This window comes from Jaculus jaculus, chromosome 5 (genome assembly GCF_020740685.1).
Source record: "Jaculus jaculus isolate mJacJac1 chromosome 5, mJacJac1.mat.Y.cur, whole genome shotgun sequence".
NCBI lineage: Eukaryota > Metazoa > Chordata > Mammalia > Rodentia > Dipodidae > Jaculus > Jaculus jaculus.
Window position 1 is genome coordinate 169,922,565 of NC_059106.1, and position 20,219 is coordinate 169,942,783.

At 45.9% G+C, this 20,219-nt stretch overlaps 1 protein-coding gene across 4 annotated transcripts in view; it reads right to left on the bottom strand.

The window, feature by feature from the left end:
• Dip2a (disco interacting protein 2 homolog A) overlaps nucleotides 1–19,602 on the bottom strand; it is a 111,711-nt gene extending 92,109 nt beyond the window's left edge. For all 4 annotated transcript variants that reach the window (XM_045148891.1, XM_045148890.1, XM_045148892.1 and 1 more), the window contains exon 1: nucleotides 19,500–19,602. In XM_045148891.1, coding sequence (XP_045004826.1) covers nucleotides 19,500–19,590 — 91 coding nt within the window. In that variant the 5' untranslated portion in view covers nucleotides 19,591–19,602. The remainder of the gene's footprint in view (nucleotides 1–19,499) is intronic.
• Between the last annotated feature and the right edge of the window lie 617 nt (nucleotides 19,603–20,219).

The following is a 20,219-nucleotide window of genomic DNA, read 5'->3' on the forward strand; positions in this document are numbered from 1 at the left end:
CAGGGGTGGTGGAGCAGCCTTTACTCCCAGCACCTAGGAGAACTGCCATGAGTACCCTGAGAGTGCAGAGTGAACTCCAGGTCAGCCTGGGCTAGAGTGAGACCCTACCTCAAAAAAAAAAAAAAAAAAAAGCAAGGTGTGGTAGTTCACACCTTTAATTCCAGCACTCAGGAGGCAGAGGTAGGAGGATCACTGTGAGTTCGAGGCCACCCTGAGACCTCACAGTGAATTCCAAGTCAGCCTGGGCTAGAGTGAGACCCTGCCTAGAAAACCTAAAGAAAAAGAAAGAGAGAGAAAGAGATGGACAGCAATGCTGGGGAATGACACCTGGAAACTGTCCTCTGCACACAAACTACAAAAAAAAAAAGACCTGAAGCAATGCTCTCATGTTCTGCGGACAAGGGCTTACAGGCCAGAACAGAGCCATGAGAACAGCACTACCACTCTCTTCAAAGTCTGCGGGGCTGCCTACAACTCCTAAAGAAAGTCACTCAGTGCTGTGAGCTCTGTGAGGAGACCCAGCGTGTGGGAACAGCAGGCAGACATTCCCTAATTCCAAAGTCACTCTTCAGAAGAAACAGCTTTGCCACTGCTAGTCAGGAGTCAGATCAGGCCACAAACACTTAGAAAACTATCACCAGGGCCTAGGGAGATGGCTCAACAGCTAAAGGTGCTTGCCTGCAAAGCCTGCTGGCCAACGTTCAATTCTCCAGCCATCCACATAAAGCCAGACAGGCATCCATTTACAGTAAGAGATTCTGGCGCACACACACACATACTCTCTCTCTTTCACTCACTCACTCACTCACTCACTCACTCACTCACCAGAGCTGACTGGCACAAGGATGGCAAACTCTTAATTGACATCTATTCCACACAGAGGACATTCAGATATGTACTGGACACATCAAGTTGGCTACGAAGCATTTCTGTCTTGCTCTTCTGGCCTCTTCCTGTCCCTCCAGTCTCATGGGGGAGACAAAGAGTCTACAGAAGCGACTACCTGAGCACAGGGACCCCCACTGCTCTCCTCACCCGAAAGTACATACGGGTCTTGACTCAGTCACAGGGCTATCAGGGCAGCTTCCAGCCCCCAATGTCCCCCTAAGCTCCATGCACATGGTCTTCCTGTGTCACAAGCCCACACTTATCTTGGGGTCTTCCCATTTGCAGAGCCCTCCACCCAAATAAATTTACCAGAAATACCCATGGCTACTCATCGTGGCTTAAATGTCACTCCTCAAAGAACCCTTTCTTGTCTAGCCTCAGGGAAACTGAGGCCTCCTGACCCTCGAACATGCATGTATACATTCACCCAACTGTGCCTCCTTCTCTCTCCCAGAAGCACTTCTCATGACAACACCCACTAAACCATCTCTCCAGCCCAAAAAATAAATATCTTTAAAAAACTTGACATGAGCCAGGCGTGAAGCACACGCCTTTAATCCCAGCATTTGGGAGGCAGAGCTTGTAGGAGGATCACTGTGAATTCGAGGCCATCCTGAGACTACATAGGGAATTCCAGGTCAGCCTGGGATACAGCAAGACCCTACCTTGAAAAAACAAAACAAAACAAAAAAAACTTGACATTTTTTTTTTTTTTTTTTTTTTTTTACATTTTGACACCTTTACTGTCTGGCTTCCTAGGTGACAACTAGATTCTCATGTCTGTTTTAGCTGCCGCATCTGTTACAGTAAGTGGTTTTGGCTGAAGTCGATGGAGCAAATCTAGCTTCACACAAATAGGGTTGGGAAGGGATTTCATCAGCCTTTGAGAGCATCATGGACACTGTTCTTGGACAGTGCACCAAAATTAGGTGGGCAAGTGATTTTTTTTTTTTTTTTTTTTTTTGGTTTTTTTAAGGTAGGGTCTCACTGTAGCCCAGGCTGACCTGAAATACACTAAGGAATCTCAGGGTGGCCTCAAACTCATGGCGATCCTCCTACCTCTGCCTCCCAAGTGCTGGGATTAAAGGCGTGCACCACCACGTCTAGCTTGTAAGTGATTTTTTTTTTCCGAGGTAGGGTATTACTCTAACCCAGGTTGACAAGGAATTCACTATGTATGTAGTCTCAGGGTGGCCCTGAACCCATGGCGATCCTCCTACCTCTGCCTCCCAAGTACTGAGATTAAAGGCGTGTGTCACCATGTCCGGCTGTGATTTTTTTATATATATTTTACTTATTTATTTGAGAGAGAGAGAATGGGCACACCAGGGCCTCCAGCCACTGCAGACGAACTCCAGATGCATGTGCCCTTGTGCATCTGACTTATGGAGGTCCTAGAGAATTAAACCAGGATCCTTTGGCTTTGCAGGCAAACACCTTAACTGCTAAGCCATCTCCCCAGCCCCACTGTTTTATTTTCACAGCACTAGGCATCAACCCACGGTTTTGTGCATGCTAGGCAAGCAAGCTACCGTTGAGCTTCCAGCCCAACTGACAGCTTTTTTAAAGAATAGTTGCAATACAGAATCTAAAACGGTATTGATGAACTTTTTCATAGTGTTACATAACCTGCACACCTATCTTATGAATGGATCATTCACACAATGTTGTAACATGGTGCAATTATCATTTGGAAACTACCTGGTTTATATGAATATTCAAATCTTCTCCCAAGACACATTACTGTTATAACTTGATTTTTTAAAATGTATTTATTTATTTGAGGGAGAGTAAGAGACAGAGAAAGAGGCAGATACAGTGAAAGGAAAATGGGTGTGCCATGGCCTTTAGCCACTGCAAACAAACTCCAGATGCAGGTGCCACTTTGTGCATCTGGTTTATGTGGGTACTAGGGAATCAAACTCAGGTCCTTAGGCTTTACAGGCAAGTGCCTTAACCACTGAGCCATTTCTCTAGCCCTGATATTTTTGTTTCTTTTTGTTTTTCAAGGTAGCGTCTCACACAGGCTGACCCAGAATTCACTATGTAATCTCAGGGTGACCTAGAACTCACAACAATCCTCCTACTTCAGCCTCCCAAGTGCTGGGATTAAAGGCGTGTGCCCAGCTTTTTTTGCTTTTGTGAAGTAGAGGCTCACTCAAGCCCAGGCTGGTCTCAAACTCATGACAACAATCCTCCTACCTCAGCCTCCCCAGTGCTAAGATTTAAGGTGTGTGCCACCATGCCTAGCTGTTATTAGTTTGAATATGAAACATCCCCCACAGGCTCATATGCCTGATCACCAGCTCCCGGCTGGTGGCACTGTTTTGGGAGGTTGTGGAAGCTCTAGACAAGGGTCTTAGCTAGCTGACATAGGGCCACAGGGATGGAGAGTAAGGGTGACAGCCATTCTAGCCTCTCAGCTTCCTGACACAAGATGTGCCATGCCACACACTTTTGCTGCCCCAGATCAAGCCCATGTCCCAGCTTCCATGTCATCCTTACCATGATGTAGTATATCCTCTAAATTATGAGCCTAAATAAATGCTTCCTCGCTTAAGAGAATTCTGTCAGGAATTTGGTGACAGTGACAGGAAAAGTAACTAAGAAATTATAATTTGCATCAAATTATTTTTTAATATCAAAGCTTACATGCTTGGGCTTGGGAGATGGCTCAGGAGGTAAGAACACTTGCCACTTAAGTATGAGGACGGGGGAAGACCTGAGACGTCCCAAGTCTGATGCCAGAGCACCCGTGTGAAATGCTAGCTGTGGCTATGCACATCTGTAGCCCTAGTCACTAGGAGTCCCTAGAAGTGGAGACTGGAGAGTCACTGGGGATCACTAACCCAAAGCAGCAGCTCTGGGATGTGAGGGCAATCTGGCTGCAACATCTGTCACCCCACTGACAGCCAGGGCGAATTCAGCTGATCTGGCTGATTAGGTTGGTGTCACATTCCTTCCCTACTGTTCCCTCCCGAAGCTTTGCAGGGATGAGCTTTCTTGAATAGAGGACCAGGCTTTGGTCAACAGTGTACAAGTAGCTGCACTCCTCTGCTGGAAGTTCCAAACAAGGTTGCAAAAGCGTCTACCTAAGGAAATAATACAGGTGAGTGATGGGGTCACCAAATGTTTCATCTGTCCTCCACATGCACACACACAGGTGATGTACGTTTGCGCGCGCGCACACGCACATACACACACCAAAAAACACACACAATACCTGCTTATGTGTTTGGTTTCCCTTTTTGGGGGGGTTGGGGGGCTGAGGAAAGGTCTCACTCTAGCCCAGCCTGACCTGGAATTCACTATGGAGTCTCAGGGTGGCCTCAAACTCACAGCAGTCCTCCTACCTCTGCCTCCCGAGTGCTGGGATTAAAGGTGTGCACCACCACAAACAGCTACTGTGTTTTTGAGGCAAGGTTTTGCTCTATAGCCTGGGCTATCACATAACTTGCTATGTAAACCAAACTGGACTTAAACTTGTGACAATCTTCTTGCCTCTGCCTCACTGGGATTACATAAGGGTTAGCACCACCACACACTGCTAAAATTTTTTTTTTAATCTTAAGTACCAGGAAGCCATCAAACTTACAGCAGGTAAGAGTTTTTCAATTTTATTTTTAACTTCCGTCTTAAGGCAGAAATATTTTCATTGGTCATAAGTTGCCAGTACACTTCCTTAGTTTACTTTGAGGAAAATATTCCCCTAGGAGGCTCAACAGTTAAAGGTACTTGCATGAAAAGCCTGCCAGTCAAGGTTCAATTTCCCAGCACCTATATAAAGCCATATGCACAAAGTAGCCTTCTCCCAACAGCTCCCGCTGCCATAAAATCCATCATGCCTTCTGTACAATGATGGACTGAAACCCCTTGAAACTGTGAGCCAAAACAAGTCTTTCTTAAATTGTTCCATGTGTTCTGTCACAGTAACACAAAAGTAACCAATATAGAAAAGTGGGGCCAAAGAGATGGTTCAGCAGCTAAAATGATTGCTTGCAAAGCCTGACAACCTAGGTTTAATTCCCCAGTAACCATGTAAAGCCAGATGCACAAAAAAGTGCATGTGGCCAGGTGTGGTTGCACACGCCTTTAATCCCAACATTTGGTAGGCAGAGAGGTAGGTGGATCGAGGCCAGCCTGACTACATAGTGAATTCCAGGTCAGCCTGGACTAGAGTGAGAACCTACTTGACAAACCAAAAGAAAAAATAAGTACATGTGTCTGAGGTTCATTTGCAGGAAGCCCTGGTATATTCATTCTCCTCTTCACTGCCCCCTTCTCATAAATAAATAAGAAAGTGAAGAAAGGTCCTACTGGGGGGCGGGGGGGGGGGGGAACAACCCTGCTTAAGGAAATGTTTTTGCTAGTTTCAACCTCCAGGCACGAGAGGCTGCCTGCAGTCCAAGAGGTGGTCTGGCTACTTCTCAAAACTTAGTGTTGTCCACCCACTGCTGGTTTCCTAGGCAGGCAGAATGCAAGTCACAGGATTCTGGAGATGTACAGCACAATTTAAGGAAAACCTGGAAGACCAACTGTAGTAGACAGCCTCAGGTCACTGAGATGAACTTCCAGACCAGGCACAGTTACAGAGGAAGGGATATTTACTGACACTTACAGATCCAGGGGAAGTTCCGTAATGGCAGAGAGAGAGAAAAAGCCACACACTAAAACCCAGAAGACATACCACAAACAAACACACTATGAATTCCAGGCACCCTGTATATCTTTAGACTGAAATTGCAAACCCACCACCACACCTTAGGGCTGGACCCTAAGACCTGCTCAGTGACACCTCCTCCAGCCAGGTGGCTGCATATCCAAACTACGAACTAGTAAAACACTGAATATATTGAGGGCTATCTATTCAAACTACCACATTCCACCCCTGGACCCCAACAGACTCACAGTTATCTCACATTGCAAACTGTATTTAGTCTAAATTTACAGGTTTCTACAGATTTTACCATCTCTGGACAGTCCCAAAGTCCCAAATGTTCTCTGAGATTTAAGATTGTGTCTTAGCTGGGCATGGCGATGCATGCCTTTAATCCCAGCACTTGGAAGGCACAGGTAAAAGGACTGCCCTGAGTTTGAGGCCACCCTGAGACTACATAGTGAATTCCAGGTCAGCATGGGCTAGAGTGAAACCCTACCTCGAAAAACAAAACAAAACAAACAAACAAACAAAAAAAGATTGTCTCTTAGCTGTGAGTCCTGTAAAAATAAAATTAGATTTAAAAAAAATTAGATACTTTTGTAGCAGTCAGGTTCGCATTGCTGGCAGAAATCACCCAACCAAGAGAAGCTTATGAGAAAAATAGGTTTATTTTGGCTCACAGGCTCAAGGGGAAAGCTCCAAGATGGCAGGGGGGAAACAATGGCATGAGCAAAGGGTGAACATCACCCCCTGGTCAACATAAGGTGGACAATAGCAACAAAAGAGTGTGCCCAACACTGGCAGGGGAAACTGGCCATAATACCCATAAGCCTGTCCCCAACAATACACTGCCTCCAGTAGGCATGGATTCCCAAATCTCCATCAGCTGGGAACCTAGCATTCAGAACACCTAAATTTATAGGGGACACCTGAATCAAACCACCACATTCTGCCCCTGGCCCCCATAAACTGACATCCATACATGATATGAAATGCAATGCATTCAATCCAATTTTAAAAGTTCCCATAGTTTTTATCAATTCCAATGATGTTCATACATCCCCATAGTCCAAGATCTTTTAACTGAGCCATAATACCAAAAATAGCTCAAAAAAAAAAAAAACATAATGGCACAGAATAAACATTCACACTGCAAAAGATGGCATCAGGCATAGCAAAGAATATTCAGTCAACCCAAGATTTAAAACAACCAGAGCAAACATCAAAATCTGTAGCTTCAAGTCCAACAACTCTAGTCAGTGACAAATCTCCAAGTCTGATAATTCTAACCAGCAACAAGTCTCTAATATTCCAATTCTGTCCCTCCAGCTAGGCTACTCAAAGTCCTGGAAAACTTCATCCAGGGCCAGCAGCTTTCCTCAGCAGCCATCTCGTGGTCCCAGCACCTCCACTGGGTCTCCACTGCAATCCATGGTTCATCCTCATGGCTCCATGGGGTCTCTATGCAGGCAACCAGCAAACCTGCTTCACAATTCCCATGGCTATTTCCAAAACACAAGACCATGTTGCAAATGTAATGACCCCCTCTTTCCTGCATTTCTTATACTCCACAATACCAGGTAGGGTGCCGATTTGCTAATCCAGGGGGGAATAAAGCAGACTTTGAAAAACAGGACACTCCTTGAGCACTCAGGCCCCTTCAAGAGTCTACATTCTTCCTGTTGCCCCAGTGCAGGTCAGCTGAAAGGTTGTAATCTCTCAATCAATTTGCAGATGAATGAGCAACAATTTAGGCCCAAAGATTTCATTTTTTTCCTGTGCCATATCCCTCTGCTCACACCAGTTCATTTCTACGTAAAACAACCCTGCACAACTTTTCAGGACCCAAGCGTAACAGCAAGCTTCCCACACAAACTGCTAGCCCAGTCCAGGCACAGTGCTTTCTCACCCTCATGAACCAAACCTCACAGTCCACCATTCTTACTGCATTCAGGTCTTGCAACTCTGACCAGAATAGTCCATCAAGCCGTACTTACAGCACTGCAAGGCATCTCTTAGGCCAAGCTTTCAAATCCTTCCACATTCCTCTTGAAAATCAGCTCCAAAAGGCCAAAGCCACATAGTCAGGTGTTTAGCAGCAATCCCACTCCTCGGTACCACTTTACTGTTGCAGTCAGGGTCACAATGCTGGTAGAAATCACCCGACCAAGAGCAACTTGTGGGAAAAAGAAGTTTATTTTGGCACATTCTCCTGTTGTCCACCTGATGTTGGCCAGGGGGTGATGTCTACCCTCTGCTCATGCCATCATTTTCACCTGCCATCGTGGAGCTTCCCCTCAAGCCTGTAAGCCAAAATAAACTTTCTCCCACAAGCTGCTCTTGGATGGGTGATTTCTACCAGCAATATGACCCTGACTGCAACAACTTTCAACACATAAAGGCACAGAGTAACATTATTAACTGGTATAGGCATAACAGAAAGAGAGATTGGAACAATGCAAACTCAACACCATCAAGCAAATATCAAAATTCTGCAGTTCAAGTCCGATATTATCAGTGAGTGACAGTCTCTGGATTTTCCAATTCTGCCCCTCCAGCAGACTGAGTAGCCAGGGGACACTACACCCCAGGCCCACAGTGCACTCCATCGTAGCCCTTGCATAGTCCTGGTATATCCAAGACATCTTTGGATCTCCGGGTAAGTCACAGTCCATATTCCAAAGGCTCTTCAGCTTATTCATGAGACTCATCACGCCCTGCCTCATACTGCATCTCAGCAGCGGCTCCTGGAACCATGTTCATTTCATGACCACTTCCCATATTTTTCATGCTTTCAAAACGAATACTAGGTGTACAAGACACAGCCATATTCTTAATTCAGGGAAGAAATAAATCATAACTTTGAAGAGCAGGTTCCTTCTCCAGTCAACTCATTTCCAAAAGAGTTTATATTTGGGTTTTTTGTTTTGTTTTGTGGTTTTTTTTGTTTTTGTTTTTTGTTTTTTTGGTTTTTCAATGTAGGGTCACACTCTAGCTCAGGCTGTTCTGGATTTCACTATGTAGTCTCAGGGTGGCCTCAAACTCTTGGGGATCCTCCTATTTCTGCCTCCCAAGTGCCAGGATTAAAGGTGTGCATCACCATGCCTGGCTAAGAGTTTGTAATTGTTTTAATATAAACCAGTTGGGCACCTTTCTTAAGAGTGCTAATGTGTTGACAATAATAGCCTCAGTAACCTAAAACCAGTCTCAGTGCCTGTAATTTTAACTTGATGTTTTCCAACTTAAAATCTTGTCTCTCAGTCCATTATCTTTAGGGTAGCACATCAGTCCATTACAAATTTAACCTTGATCAAATTCTCTGGGCCTTGACAATAGAACACAGCCAGCCCTTATGCCATTATCCCAGTATCAACAAAGTCCTCTGCAGTCTTTCCTTCCCCTTAGAAAGTCCATAAGCCAAGCCTCTAAGTTCAATTTTCTCCGTATTTAGCATTTTCAAACTCTCACAAGAATAGTACATAATACTTGGCTTACCGCTCTAGAAGGCATCTTTAAATTGCAAGCACTAAGTCCATGCCAATTACTCCAAGACAAAAGTTCCAAAAGACCAAAATCTACATGGTCAAATTTATCTTACCCCACTCCTGGTACCAATTTCTGAAGTAGACAGCCTCAGGTTGCTGAGATGAACTTCCAAACCAGGCACAGTTATGGAGGAAGGGATATTTACTGATGCTTAGAGATCCAGGGGAAGTTCCATACTGGCAGAAGAAGTTAGCCAGCTTTCACAGGGCCAAGCAGAGTGAGAGAAAAGCCACATACCAAAACTCAAAAGCCACACCACAAACACACTTTAGGAACTCCAGACACTTTGTATATCTTTAGATTGGAACTGCAAATCCACCACACCTTAGGGCTGGACCCTAAGATCCACCCAGTGACACCTCCTCCAGCCAGGTAGCTGCAGAACCAAACTACGAACTAATAAAACACTGAATATGTCAGGGGTGGTGATGCATGCCTTTAATCCCACCACTCAGGAGGCAGAGGTCAGAGGATTCCCATGAGTTTGAAGCCACCCTGAGAATACATAATCAATTCCAGGTCAGCCTGGGCTACAGCGAGTCCATACCCTGGGAGTGGGGGAACAGGGCTGGAGAGATTGCTTAGTGGTTAAGGCACTTGCCTACAAAGCCAAAGGACCCAAGTTCAACTCCCCAGGACCCATGTAAGCCAGATGCACAAGGTGGCGCATGAGTCTGGAGTTCATTTGTAGTGGCTGGAGGCCCTGATTCGCCCATTCTTTCTCTCTGCCTCTCTCTCTCTCCCCCTTCTCTTTCTCAAATAAATAAATAAATAAAAATAAAATAATTTTTAAAAACACTGAATATATTGGGGGCCATCTATTCAAACTACCACAGCAATCAATGTATACGGGGTCAGGTTCCCTATGTATGACACTGTGAAGATGAAGTCTCCATAGCTGTGGAAACCTTAGGACATTAGAGAGGCCAGGAGGAGCCATCTGCTAGGGAAAGCCGAAGGCACTGAGTGGAGCAGCCCCGTGTGAAAGTGTGTGTGCTGTAAACGGCAGGGCCATAGGAGCAGGCTACCCAAGTCCACATGATGCCACCATGTATGCCAGGTATGAAGGGGAACTTCAGGATTTAATATTTGCCCTTGTAGGTTTTGGTCTGACACCGATACAGTCTTTCCTGATTGTTATCCTATTCCTCATTTTGAGAATGTAAATGACTACTCTATGCATTGTATATTGGTGTATGTAACTTTCTTTTTGATTTTACAAGAGCTCAGGTCAAACTGTTTAAGTCTCAAAAGAGAATGACTGGGCTTTTCAACAGTTTTGAGCCTGTTAAGACTATGGGAACTCTTAAAGTCGTCCTGAACATGGAAGTATGTCACTGCTTTTGAGGGCTATATTCGAGCTCCTGGTTACTACCAGGCTCTTCTTCGTGGTCTGCTATGGTGTGAGGAGCCTTTGCCACATACACCCCCATTGCCACAAACTCCGACTAATAGACTGAAAACTGTCAGTCAAAATAAACTTTTCCTTTCTTACACTGTTCTGTCAGATATTGTGTCACACTGATGATATGGAGCCAGAGAAAACAAGAAGTGGTAAGAACTTCCAAAGAAGGGACAAGGGCAATGGGAATACTCATAAAGTAAACAATCATATCAAAGGTGACCAAGAAAGACTCAAAAAGGGTTTTAGGCTGGGTCTTGACATATGAATAGAATTTGGAAATAAGAACTTTTTTTCCCAGACAGATCTTACTATGTAACACATGATCCTCCTGCCTCAGCCTCCCAAGTGCTGTGTTTACAGATGTGCACTACACAACTAGATGAACATCATATTGCATAAACTATGAAGAAAGCAAGTCAGGTGTAGCGCCACATACCTTTAATCTTAGCACTCAGGAGGCAAAAAGGCAGGGGGATCACTGTGAGCTCTAGGCCAGCCTGTCTGTCTGTCTGTATGTATGTATGTATGTATGTATGTATGTAGTCTGTGGGCCTCCCCTCTGCCACCCACAAACAAGGACTAGTTGGTAATGCCTGGTTAATCTGGAAAATCCTGCATATCTCCCCTCAGCTGCCTTTATGCTTAACCCAAGCATGTACTCTTCCTCCAACATTCTCACTGCTTCTTACTGTCCACCACTGTGATTGGGTTGGGCCTTAAGAAAAATTCTGATCTTAGATTGCTGATTTCCTCCTGTAGGGGTGGGGTGCTGAATTGTTAGGGATTCTTAACAGGGTGATAAGGCTCAGCTTTTTTTTTTTTTTTTTATTCCCTAGTTCCCATGCAAATCAAGGCTATAGTTCTAATAATTTCACCTTCTTTTTTTCTTTTTTTTTTTTCCGAGGTAGGGTTTCACTCTAGCCCAGGCTGACCCAGGCTGACCTGGAATTCCCTATGTAGTCTCAGCATAGCCTTGAACTCATGGCGATCCTCCTATCTCTGCCTCCCCAGTGCTGAGATTAAAGGCATACACCACCACACCCAACATAATCTCACCTTTTTCAATGAACTTTTTAAAACATTTTTATATGCCTTCAGGAGCCACATTTATAAATTGTGTGTATATTTATATGTGGTGGGGGGGACTTAATTGGGGGGGAAGAATTGTGGAATTCTATGCACCTCTATTTCCTCATGTTAATATAAAGAAGACCCTAAATCAAGAAGATTTCACACATATATAAAGGAAACACAACAAATGTTTGTTGACATTAAAGCAATGTATGACTACCACTGTTGTTTTATGGAGGTAGGGTCTCACTGTAGCACAAGCTGACCTGGTACTCACTCTGTAGTCCCAGGCTGACACCGAACTCACAGTAATCCCACCTCTGCCTCCCAAGTGCTGGGATTAAAGGCATGTGCCACCATGCCCCACTTTTAAATGCTACTGTTTTTAAAAACTAAGAAATATATCACAGACTTTAGATAGTAAAGAAAGTTAGAAAGGGAAAGCTTTGTGAAAAATTCTCTTTTCTGTACATGTACAAATTGAGCTTGTCATTGTTTTTCACCTGACTTGCTCCAGGCTGAGGTCCCTACATTATCAGAATTCAAGGAAACAAGAAAGAAACCAAAGTTAAAACTATGGAATAGACCTGTTAACAAAAACCAAAAACAGGCTGGGCATGGTGGCTCAATGACTTTAATCCCAGCACTTGGGAGGCAGAAGTAGGAGGATCACTGTGAGTTTGAGGCCACACTGAGACTACAGAGTAAATTCAAGTCAGCCTGGGCTAGCATAAGACCCTACCTTACCAAAAGGAAAAAAAGAAAATCAAAAACAGGAGTAGAACAAAAGTAGCCCATTGTATGGGACTTTCCTTTCTAATCCACTGCAGGTCACTAAAACAAAGAACAAACCTTACACCATTGTCTGTGTTTTAAAAGGAGTTCAGCAGCAGTGACCTCTGAATACTGTGGAGTACTACTATCAGCTAAGAGTATATATCCAAGGTAATTACAATAAGCAAACACAAAGTTGAAGAATTCTGGGTTGGAAAGATGGCCCAGCGGTTAGAGGTGCTGGTTTGCAAAACCTGCTGGTCCAAGTTTGACTCCCTAGTACCCATGTAAAGCCAGATGCACAAAGTGGCAAATGTGTGGAGTTCATTTATAGTGGCAAAGGCCCTGATGTACACTCGCTCGTGCTTGCTCACTCCCTCCCTCTCTCGCTCCCTTCCATTCTCTCTCCCTGTCTCTCCCTTCCTCCCTCCCTTCCTCCCTTCCTCCCTCCCTCCCTCCCTCCCTCTCTCTCTCTCTCTCTCTCTCTCTCAAATATATATATGAAAACATTTTCTTTAAAAGTTGGGGGTTTGTGCTGGAGAGGTGGCTTAGCGGCTAAGGTGTTTGCCTGCAAAGCCAAAAGATCCTGGTTCAACTCTCCAGGACCCACGTAAGCCAGATGCACAAGGGGTGCATGCATCTGTAGTTCATTTGCAGTGGCTGGAGGCCCTGGTGTGCCCATGCTCTCCATCCCTCTCCCCCTCACCCTTCCTCCCTCTGCCTCTTTCTCTCAAATAAATTTTTTTTTTTTTTAAGTTGGGGGCTCAAGAGATGGCTTAGTGGCTAAGGCATTTACCTACAAAGTCTGATGACCCTAGTTCGATTCCCAGCACCCACATAAAGCCAGAGGCAAAGTGGCATTTGCATGTGGAGTTCGACTGCAGTGGCTGGAGGCTCTGGTGTACCCATTCTCTCTGTCTCTCTTCTATCTCTCTCTCTCTGCTTGAAAATAAATAAATAATATTTTTTTAAAAGTTGGATATAGGCTAGAGAGATGGCTCAGCAGTTAAGGCACCTACCTGCAAAGTCTACCAACCAGGGTTCAATTCCCCAGTACCCATGTAATGCCAGATCTGGAATTTGCAGCAGCTGGAGGCTCATTTCATCCTCCCTCCTCCCCTCCCTCCCTCTCTCTCTCTCTCTCCCCCTTGCAAATAAACAAATAGCTGGAGAATTTCCCAGACATAGTGGCACAAACCTTTAATCCCAGCACTTGAGGAGGCTAAGGTAGGAGGATCACTGTGAGTTCAAGGCCAGCCCGAGACTACATAATGAGTTCCAGGTCAGCCTGGGCTAGAGAGAAAACCTACCTTAAAAAAACAATAAAAAAACAAGTTGGAGAATTCTCTGAAAAGCAAAGTTATACTTCTAATAATTTCACCTTTTTCAATTAACATTCTCATATGCTCTCAAGAGCCACATTTATAAATTCTGTGTGTATTCATGATTGGGGGTCTTAAGAACTGTGGAATGCCATGTACCACTACTTCCTCGTGTTAATCTAAAGGAGATCCTAAATGAGGGAGGATGGCAATGAAAGCAAAAGGAGAATTACTTGGAGGAAGAAGAGGGGGCAAGGAAATAGTTACAGGGCTGGAAAGATGGCTCCATAGTTAAGGGTACTTCCTGTGCAAGAATGAGGGCCTGCCGGGGCGAGGTGGTGCACACCTTCAATCCCAGCACTCGGGAGGCGGAGGTAGGAGGATCGCCATGAGTTCGAGGCCACCCTGAGACTACATAGGGAATTCCAGGTCAGCCTGAACCAGAGTGAGACCCTACCTCGAAAAAACAAAAAACAAACAAAAAAAAAAAAGAATGAGGGCCTGAGGGGCCTGAGTGTATATCTACAGAACTCACTTGAACAAGTGGGTGTGGCCATACACATCTGTAACCCTAGTCCTGTGGGGATCAGAGACCAAACACTCGCCAAGGCTCACGAATGGCAAGCTCCAAAATCATGAAGATTTTGTAGAAACAAAAACTGATGGGTGAGCGATGGAAGGGAATACCCAATGTTGCCCTCGGGCTGGGGCAAGGCAAGTGCACTGGGCGCTACAGGAGAGCACACTGGGCATGGGGTCCTACCCTCATGCACACACTACACACGTATCATAACACAAGCCAAAAAAATCAGCTGAGCTCAATTTATAATAGCTGGGAAATGGAACCAGCCTAGATGTCCCTCAACAGATGAGTGGATAATGAAGATGTGGTACATTTATACAATGGAGTTCTACTCAGCGGTAAAAATGAAGTTATGAAATTTGCAGAAAAATGGATGGACCTGGAAAGTATTATACTAAGTCAGGTAACCCAGGCCCAGAAAGCCAAGCGCCACATGTTCTCCCTCATATGGGGATCCTAGCTACAGATGACTGGGCTTCTGTGTGAGAATGAAAATACTTAGTAGCAGAGGCCAGTAAGTTGAAAAGGAGACATAAAGGGTGGAGAAAGGAAGGGAGGAGGATACTTAATAGGTTGATATTGTATATATGTAATTACAATGATTGTAATGGGGAGGTAATATGATTGAGAATGGAATTTCAAACGGGAAAGTGTGGGGGTGGGGAGGGAGGGAATTACCATGGGATATATTTTATAATCATGGAAAATGTTAATAAAAATTAAAAAAAAAAAAAAAAATCAGCTGAGCCTTATCGCCCTGTTAAGAATCCCTAACAATTCAGCACCCCACCCCTAAGGAGGAAATCAGAGCAGTCTAAGATCAGAACCTTTCCTGAGGGCCAACTCATTCACAATGGTGGACAGTAAGAAGCAGAGAGAATGTTGGAGGAAGAGGCCATGCTTGGGTTAATAAAGGCAGCTGAGGGGAGATATGCAGGATTTTCCAGATTAACCAGGCATTGCCAACTAGTACTTGTTTGTGGGTGGCAAAGGAGAGGCCCACAGACTTTCCTGACTGTCCAGGTATCACTCACTACCAATTTCCATGAAGGTGTTACCATAACTGTGTTAAGTTCCTTCGCTTCCTCCACCCTACCTAAAGTGACAACTCTAAGTGTTAAACAATTTCTTACTCAAAAAAATGCTATGATGTTACTGACATCTAGTCCATCCGAAAGCACATGTTCATCTCTCCATCTTCAAATATGGAAAGAAGGAAGTCCCAACAGAGACTAACCTCTACTTGATCAACATAAAAATCATAACACAGCCGAGCGCGGTGGCACACACCTTTAATCCCAGCACTAGGTAGGCAGAGGTAGGAGGATTGCCGAGAGTTCAAGGCCACCCTGAGAGTACATAGTGAATTCCAGGTCAGCCTGAGCTAGAGCAAGACCCTACCTTGAAAAACAAACCAAAAAAAAATAATAGTAATAATAACACATTCCACACGTAGTGGCGCACACCTTTAATCCCAACACTCGGGAAGCAGGGGTAGGAGGATCATTGTGAGTTCAAGACCACCCTGAGACTACAGACTGAATTCCAAGTCAGTCTGGGCTAGAGTGAAACCCTACCTCGAAAGACAAAAAATAACAACAACACATGTGGAACCTAGATTTTAAATACAAATTTATGTATTTTTATATAGGAATCTCACATAAATATATATATATATGTATGTGTGTATATATATATATATATATATATATATATATATGTTATATAAATTACACAAAGGGAGACTATGAAGGGATAAAGGGGTCTAAAGGCTGTGAGGAGGAACAAGAAAGAGTAATGGGAGGAATAAAGACAACTCTTGCATGTTTCCTCTCATAAGAGAAATCTAAACCTAACCATATATCATGTGAGATATGTGTGTGTATGTATGTATATATCTATGTGTGTATGTGTATGTGTATGTGTATGTATATGTGTGTATATATATATATATATATATATATATATATATGTGCATAATTTATACACATATACGTCACACTGGAAGCAGAAGGGGAACTATTGCAGGGGATGAAGGAAGTAGAGGTCAAGTGAGGTTAATGAGGGGTCAATGAGCAAAATACAATGACATACATGTATGAAAATGTCAACATGAGGGCTGGGAAGATGGCTTCGTAGTTAAGGCACTTGCCTGCAAAGCCTAAAGACCCAGGTTCAATTCCCCAGTACCCACAGATACACAAGGTGGCACCTGCATCAGGAGTTTGTTTGCAGTAGCTATAGGCCCTGGTGTACCCATGTGCCCATTCTCTCTCTCTCTCTCTCTCAAATAAATTATTTTTAAAAAAGAAAATGTCACAACAAAACTCATTATTTTGTATGCTAATTAAAAAATTTTAAGCTTCATATAATAATGATGAAACATTAGTTTCAGGACTATGATTCATTAATAACACATTTCTGGGCTGGAGAGATGGCGTAGTGGTTAAGCGCTTGCCTGTGAAGCCTGAGGACCCTGGTTCGAGGCTCGGTTCCACAGGTCCCACATTAGCCAGATGCACAAGGGGGCGCACGCGTCTGGAGTTCGTTTGCAGAGGCTGGAAGCCCTGGCGCGCCCATTCTCTCTCTCTCCCTCTATCTGTCTTTCTCCCTATGTCTGTCGCTCTCAAATAAATAAAAAATGAACAACAACAACAACAAAAAAATAACACATTTCTTCCAGTTTCAAAACACTTTCACATGCACTGAATAAATCTTTATACAAATCCTGGAATGAACGTCAGAGAAGCTGGTGCTCACCTCCTTCTACAGCTGACCAAACCCAGGTTTCAACAAGTTATGATCAGTGACCTACCAGATGAAGGACACCAGGCGCCACCCACTACATAAAAACCCCAGAAATCTGCCATGCAGTCTCCATCACAATGCATCTTCAAGCCCAACAGAGGCCCCAAACTAGCAACAATCACAATTCAAATTTAGAAGCCAATGTTAAGGTGTGGGTGTACTGAGGGAGCAGGCCCATGGGAACTCTACCCAGGTAGTCACTGTCACCAAAAGAAAAGTGACAGGAGACCAGTCGAGAAGTGGGGCAGAAGCTGTGGCGCTGCCTCCTGGGCTGTCACTGTACTAGGCAGTCTTCTATTAACACTGTATTGTCTGATTTCCTTTTCCACTTAAGCTTTACCAGACCGTTCTGCATGGTGCACAATCCAAGTCCTTTTCCTCGCATACACATCGCCACGTGTCTATAATAACAAAAGTGTAAATGGATTCAATATGAGAAATATTGCTTTCATTGATGTACAATGTCATGTCACACAAATAATGAAATTTTTGAGGAAACAATTTAGTTAAGTCAACTAGCATACACTCAAGCATCCAGGAGTTGAAACACATACTGGAGCAAAAATTAAGAGTCATCTACAAAAACACATTGGAGGGGTTGGAGAGATGGCTTAGCAGTTAAGGCGCTTGCCTGCAAAGCCAAAGGACCCAGGTTTGATTCCCCAGAACCCATGTAAGCCAGATGCACAAGGTGGCACACGCATCTGGGAGTTTGTTTACAGTGGCTACAGGCCACTTGTGTACCTATTCTCTCTCTCTCTCTCTCAAATAATTAAGTAAAAATTTAAAAATAAAAAAAGTAAGCCAGGCGTGGTGATGCATGCCTTTAGTCCCAGCACTCGGGAGGCAGAGGTAGGAGGATCGTGTGAGTTCGAGGCCACCCTGAGACTACATAGTGAATCCCAGGTCAGCCTGGGCTAGAGTGAGACCCTACCTTGAAAAAACAAAAAAACAAAAAAATAAATAAAATTTAAAAATTGAGGCTCCTGAATATACTGACTGCCAGTTTGTCTGATTCCCCAGGACCCACATAAGCCAGATGCACAAGGTGGTACATGCGTCTGGAATTCATCTGCAATGGCTGGAGGCCCTGGCATGCCCACACTCCAGCTCTCTCTCTCTCTCTCTGCTGAATAAGCAAATAATTTTTAAAAATTGAATGCCAAATTTAAAACAATTCCAAGTAGACATTATGTTATATAAAAAACAAAGATAACAGTATCCCCCCCAAGACTGTGAACTACCAGTACCTACTTAATCAGATATGGTTTTAAGAATTCACTATACCAACCCTACCTGGCAAAGGTAGGCATTCCAATCTGAAAGCCAAAGAATAACATTAAGAAAAAAAAAAAAAAAACGGGAGGGCAGCCTTTAATCCCAGCACTGAGGAGGCAGAGGTAGAAGGATCACTGTGAGTTTGAGGACAGCCTGAAACTACACAGTGAATTCTAGGTCAGCCTTGGCTAGAGTGAGACCCTACCGAGAGGAAAAAAAAAAAAAAAAGTTTCTAAAAGTTGAAAATATAAATCTCACAAGTAGAGTTAAACATAGATGGACAGCCGGGCACGTGGTGCACGCCTTTAGTCCCCATCACCAGAGAGACAAGAGGTAAGAGGATCGCTGTGAGTTCGAGGCCACCCTGAGAATACACAGTGAATTCCAGGTCAGCCTGAGCTAGGGTGAGATTCTACCTCGAAAAAACAAATACAGATAGGCAGGCAGGCATGAGACTCACTCTTTCCTCTAGCCTTGGGGAGGTTTTACAATCCAGAGGATGCCACCCACCACCTCTGAGACCTGATTACCCATCTATTTTAACAGATAACTATTTATTGGATTTTTTAACTTTTAAAAAAATTCCATAGTCGGGTGGAGATGCAGGGCTGGGGAGACAGAGATGTCTCAGCGGTTAGAGGCGTATACTTGCAAAGCCTGCAGGCCAGGGTTCAATTCCCCAGCCACCCCCACATGCCAGTCAGGAATTTCGTTTGCAGCGGCGAGAGAGATCGTAGCACACCCATACGTTCTCACACACACACGCGCGCGCGCGCGGGTACAAATAAATTAAGCACATTTAAATTCCATAAAGGGAGCCAATCTTCTGGGTGTTCAGCGCTTGCACATGTACCACGGGCGTTTGAGCGTCACGATCCACAAAGGACGTGGCTACTTGGCCCCGCATCACAGGCGAGGAAACTGAGGCTGGCGGCTCGGTGCGGCGGGCTCCGGGGTGCGCTGGCCCGGCCTCCCGGCTTCCCGCCACGACCGCGCAGGGACCGGGCTCCGGAGGCGCAGGAAGCGCGGGGACGGCGCGGCCTTCGTCCGGGTGCCCGGCGGGGCCGGGGCGGTCCTCGGACGAGGGTCCCGGCAAGGAAGAGAAGAAGGGCGTTCCCCGAGCGGGATCCGATCCTCCCTGGCACGAGCCCGGCGCTCGCTCACCTTCCGACAACTCCAGCTCCAGCTCCGCCAGGCTCTCTCGCACCTCGGCGGGCAGCGGCGCCGCCTCCAGCGGGCACCCGCGGTCGGCCATGGCGAGCGGCTGAGGCGCTGCTTGCTCCGCGGCCCTGGCACACCGCAGCGGCCGCCCGCAGCCGGCGGAGGGAGGGCGGGCGGGCGGGCGAGCGGGCTGGCGGGCGGGGCGCGGCCCGGGCGGCTCCGCACAGGCGCGGCCACGGCCACGAGCGCGGGCGGCCTCGCGTCAGCGCCGACGCTTCCCGGGCGCGCTCCCCGCCGCCTGCTGGGCGGAGGTGGACGGGAGCCGCCGGGGCGCGCGTGCGCGGCGGGGGTGGGGGGGGGGAGAACGAGGCTGGGGAGCGCGCGTGCGCGGCGGGGACCGGGCTGGGGATGGGGAGCGCGCGTGCGCGGCGGGGACCGGGCTGGGGATGGGGAGCGCGCGTGCGCGGCCGGGACGGGGGCGGGGCTGGCGCGGGTGCCTGCAGCTGGGTCCCGCCCAGCAACACTGAAGACCGGCTCGGCGGATCCAGAGGCCACGTTGAGGCTGCTTGGAGCGACCATTGGGAGAGCCAGGGAGGAGCGTCACTCCTGCGGGCCGAGCGCTCGCACGCGGAGTGGGGGAGGCAAGGCGGGGTGGGATCAACTGCAGGAGATTTGCGACCCCCCCCCCCTCCCGTGCTGAGACGCTTGTCCTCGACCCCGGTG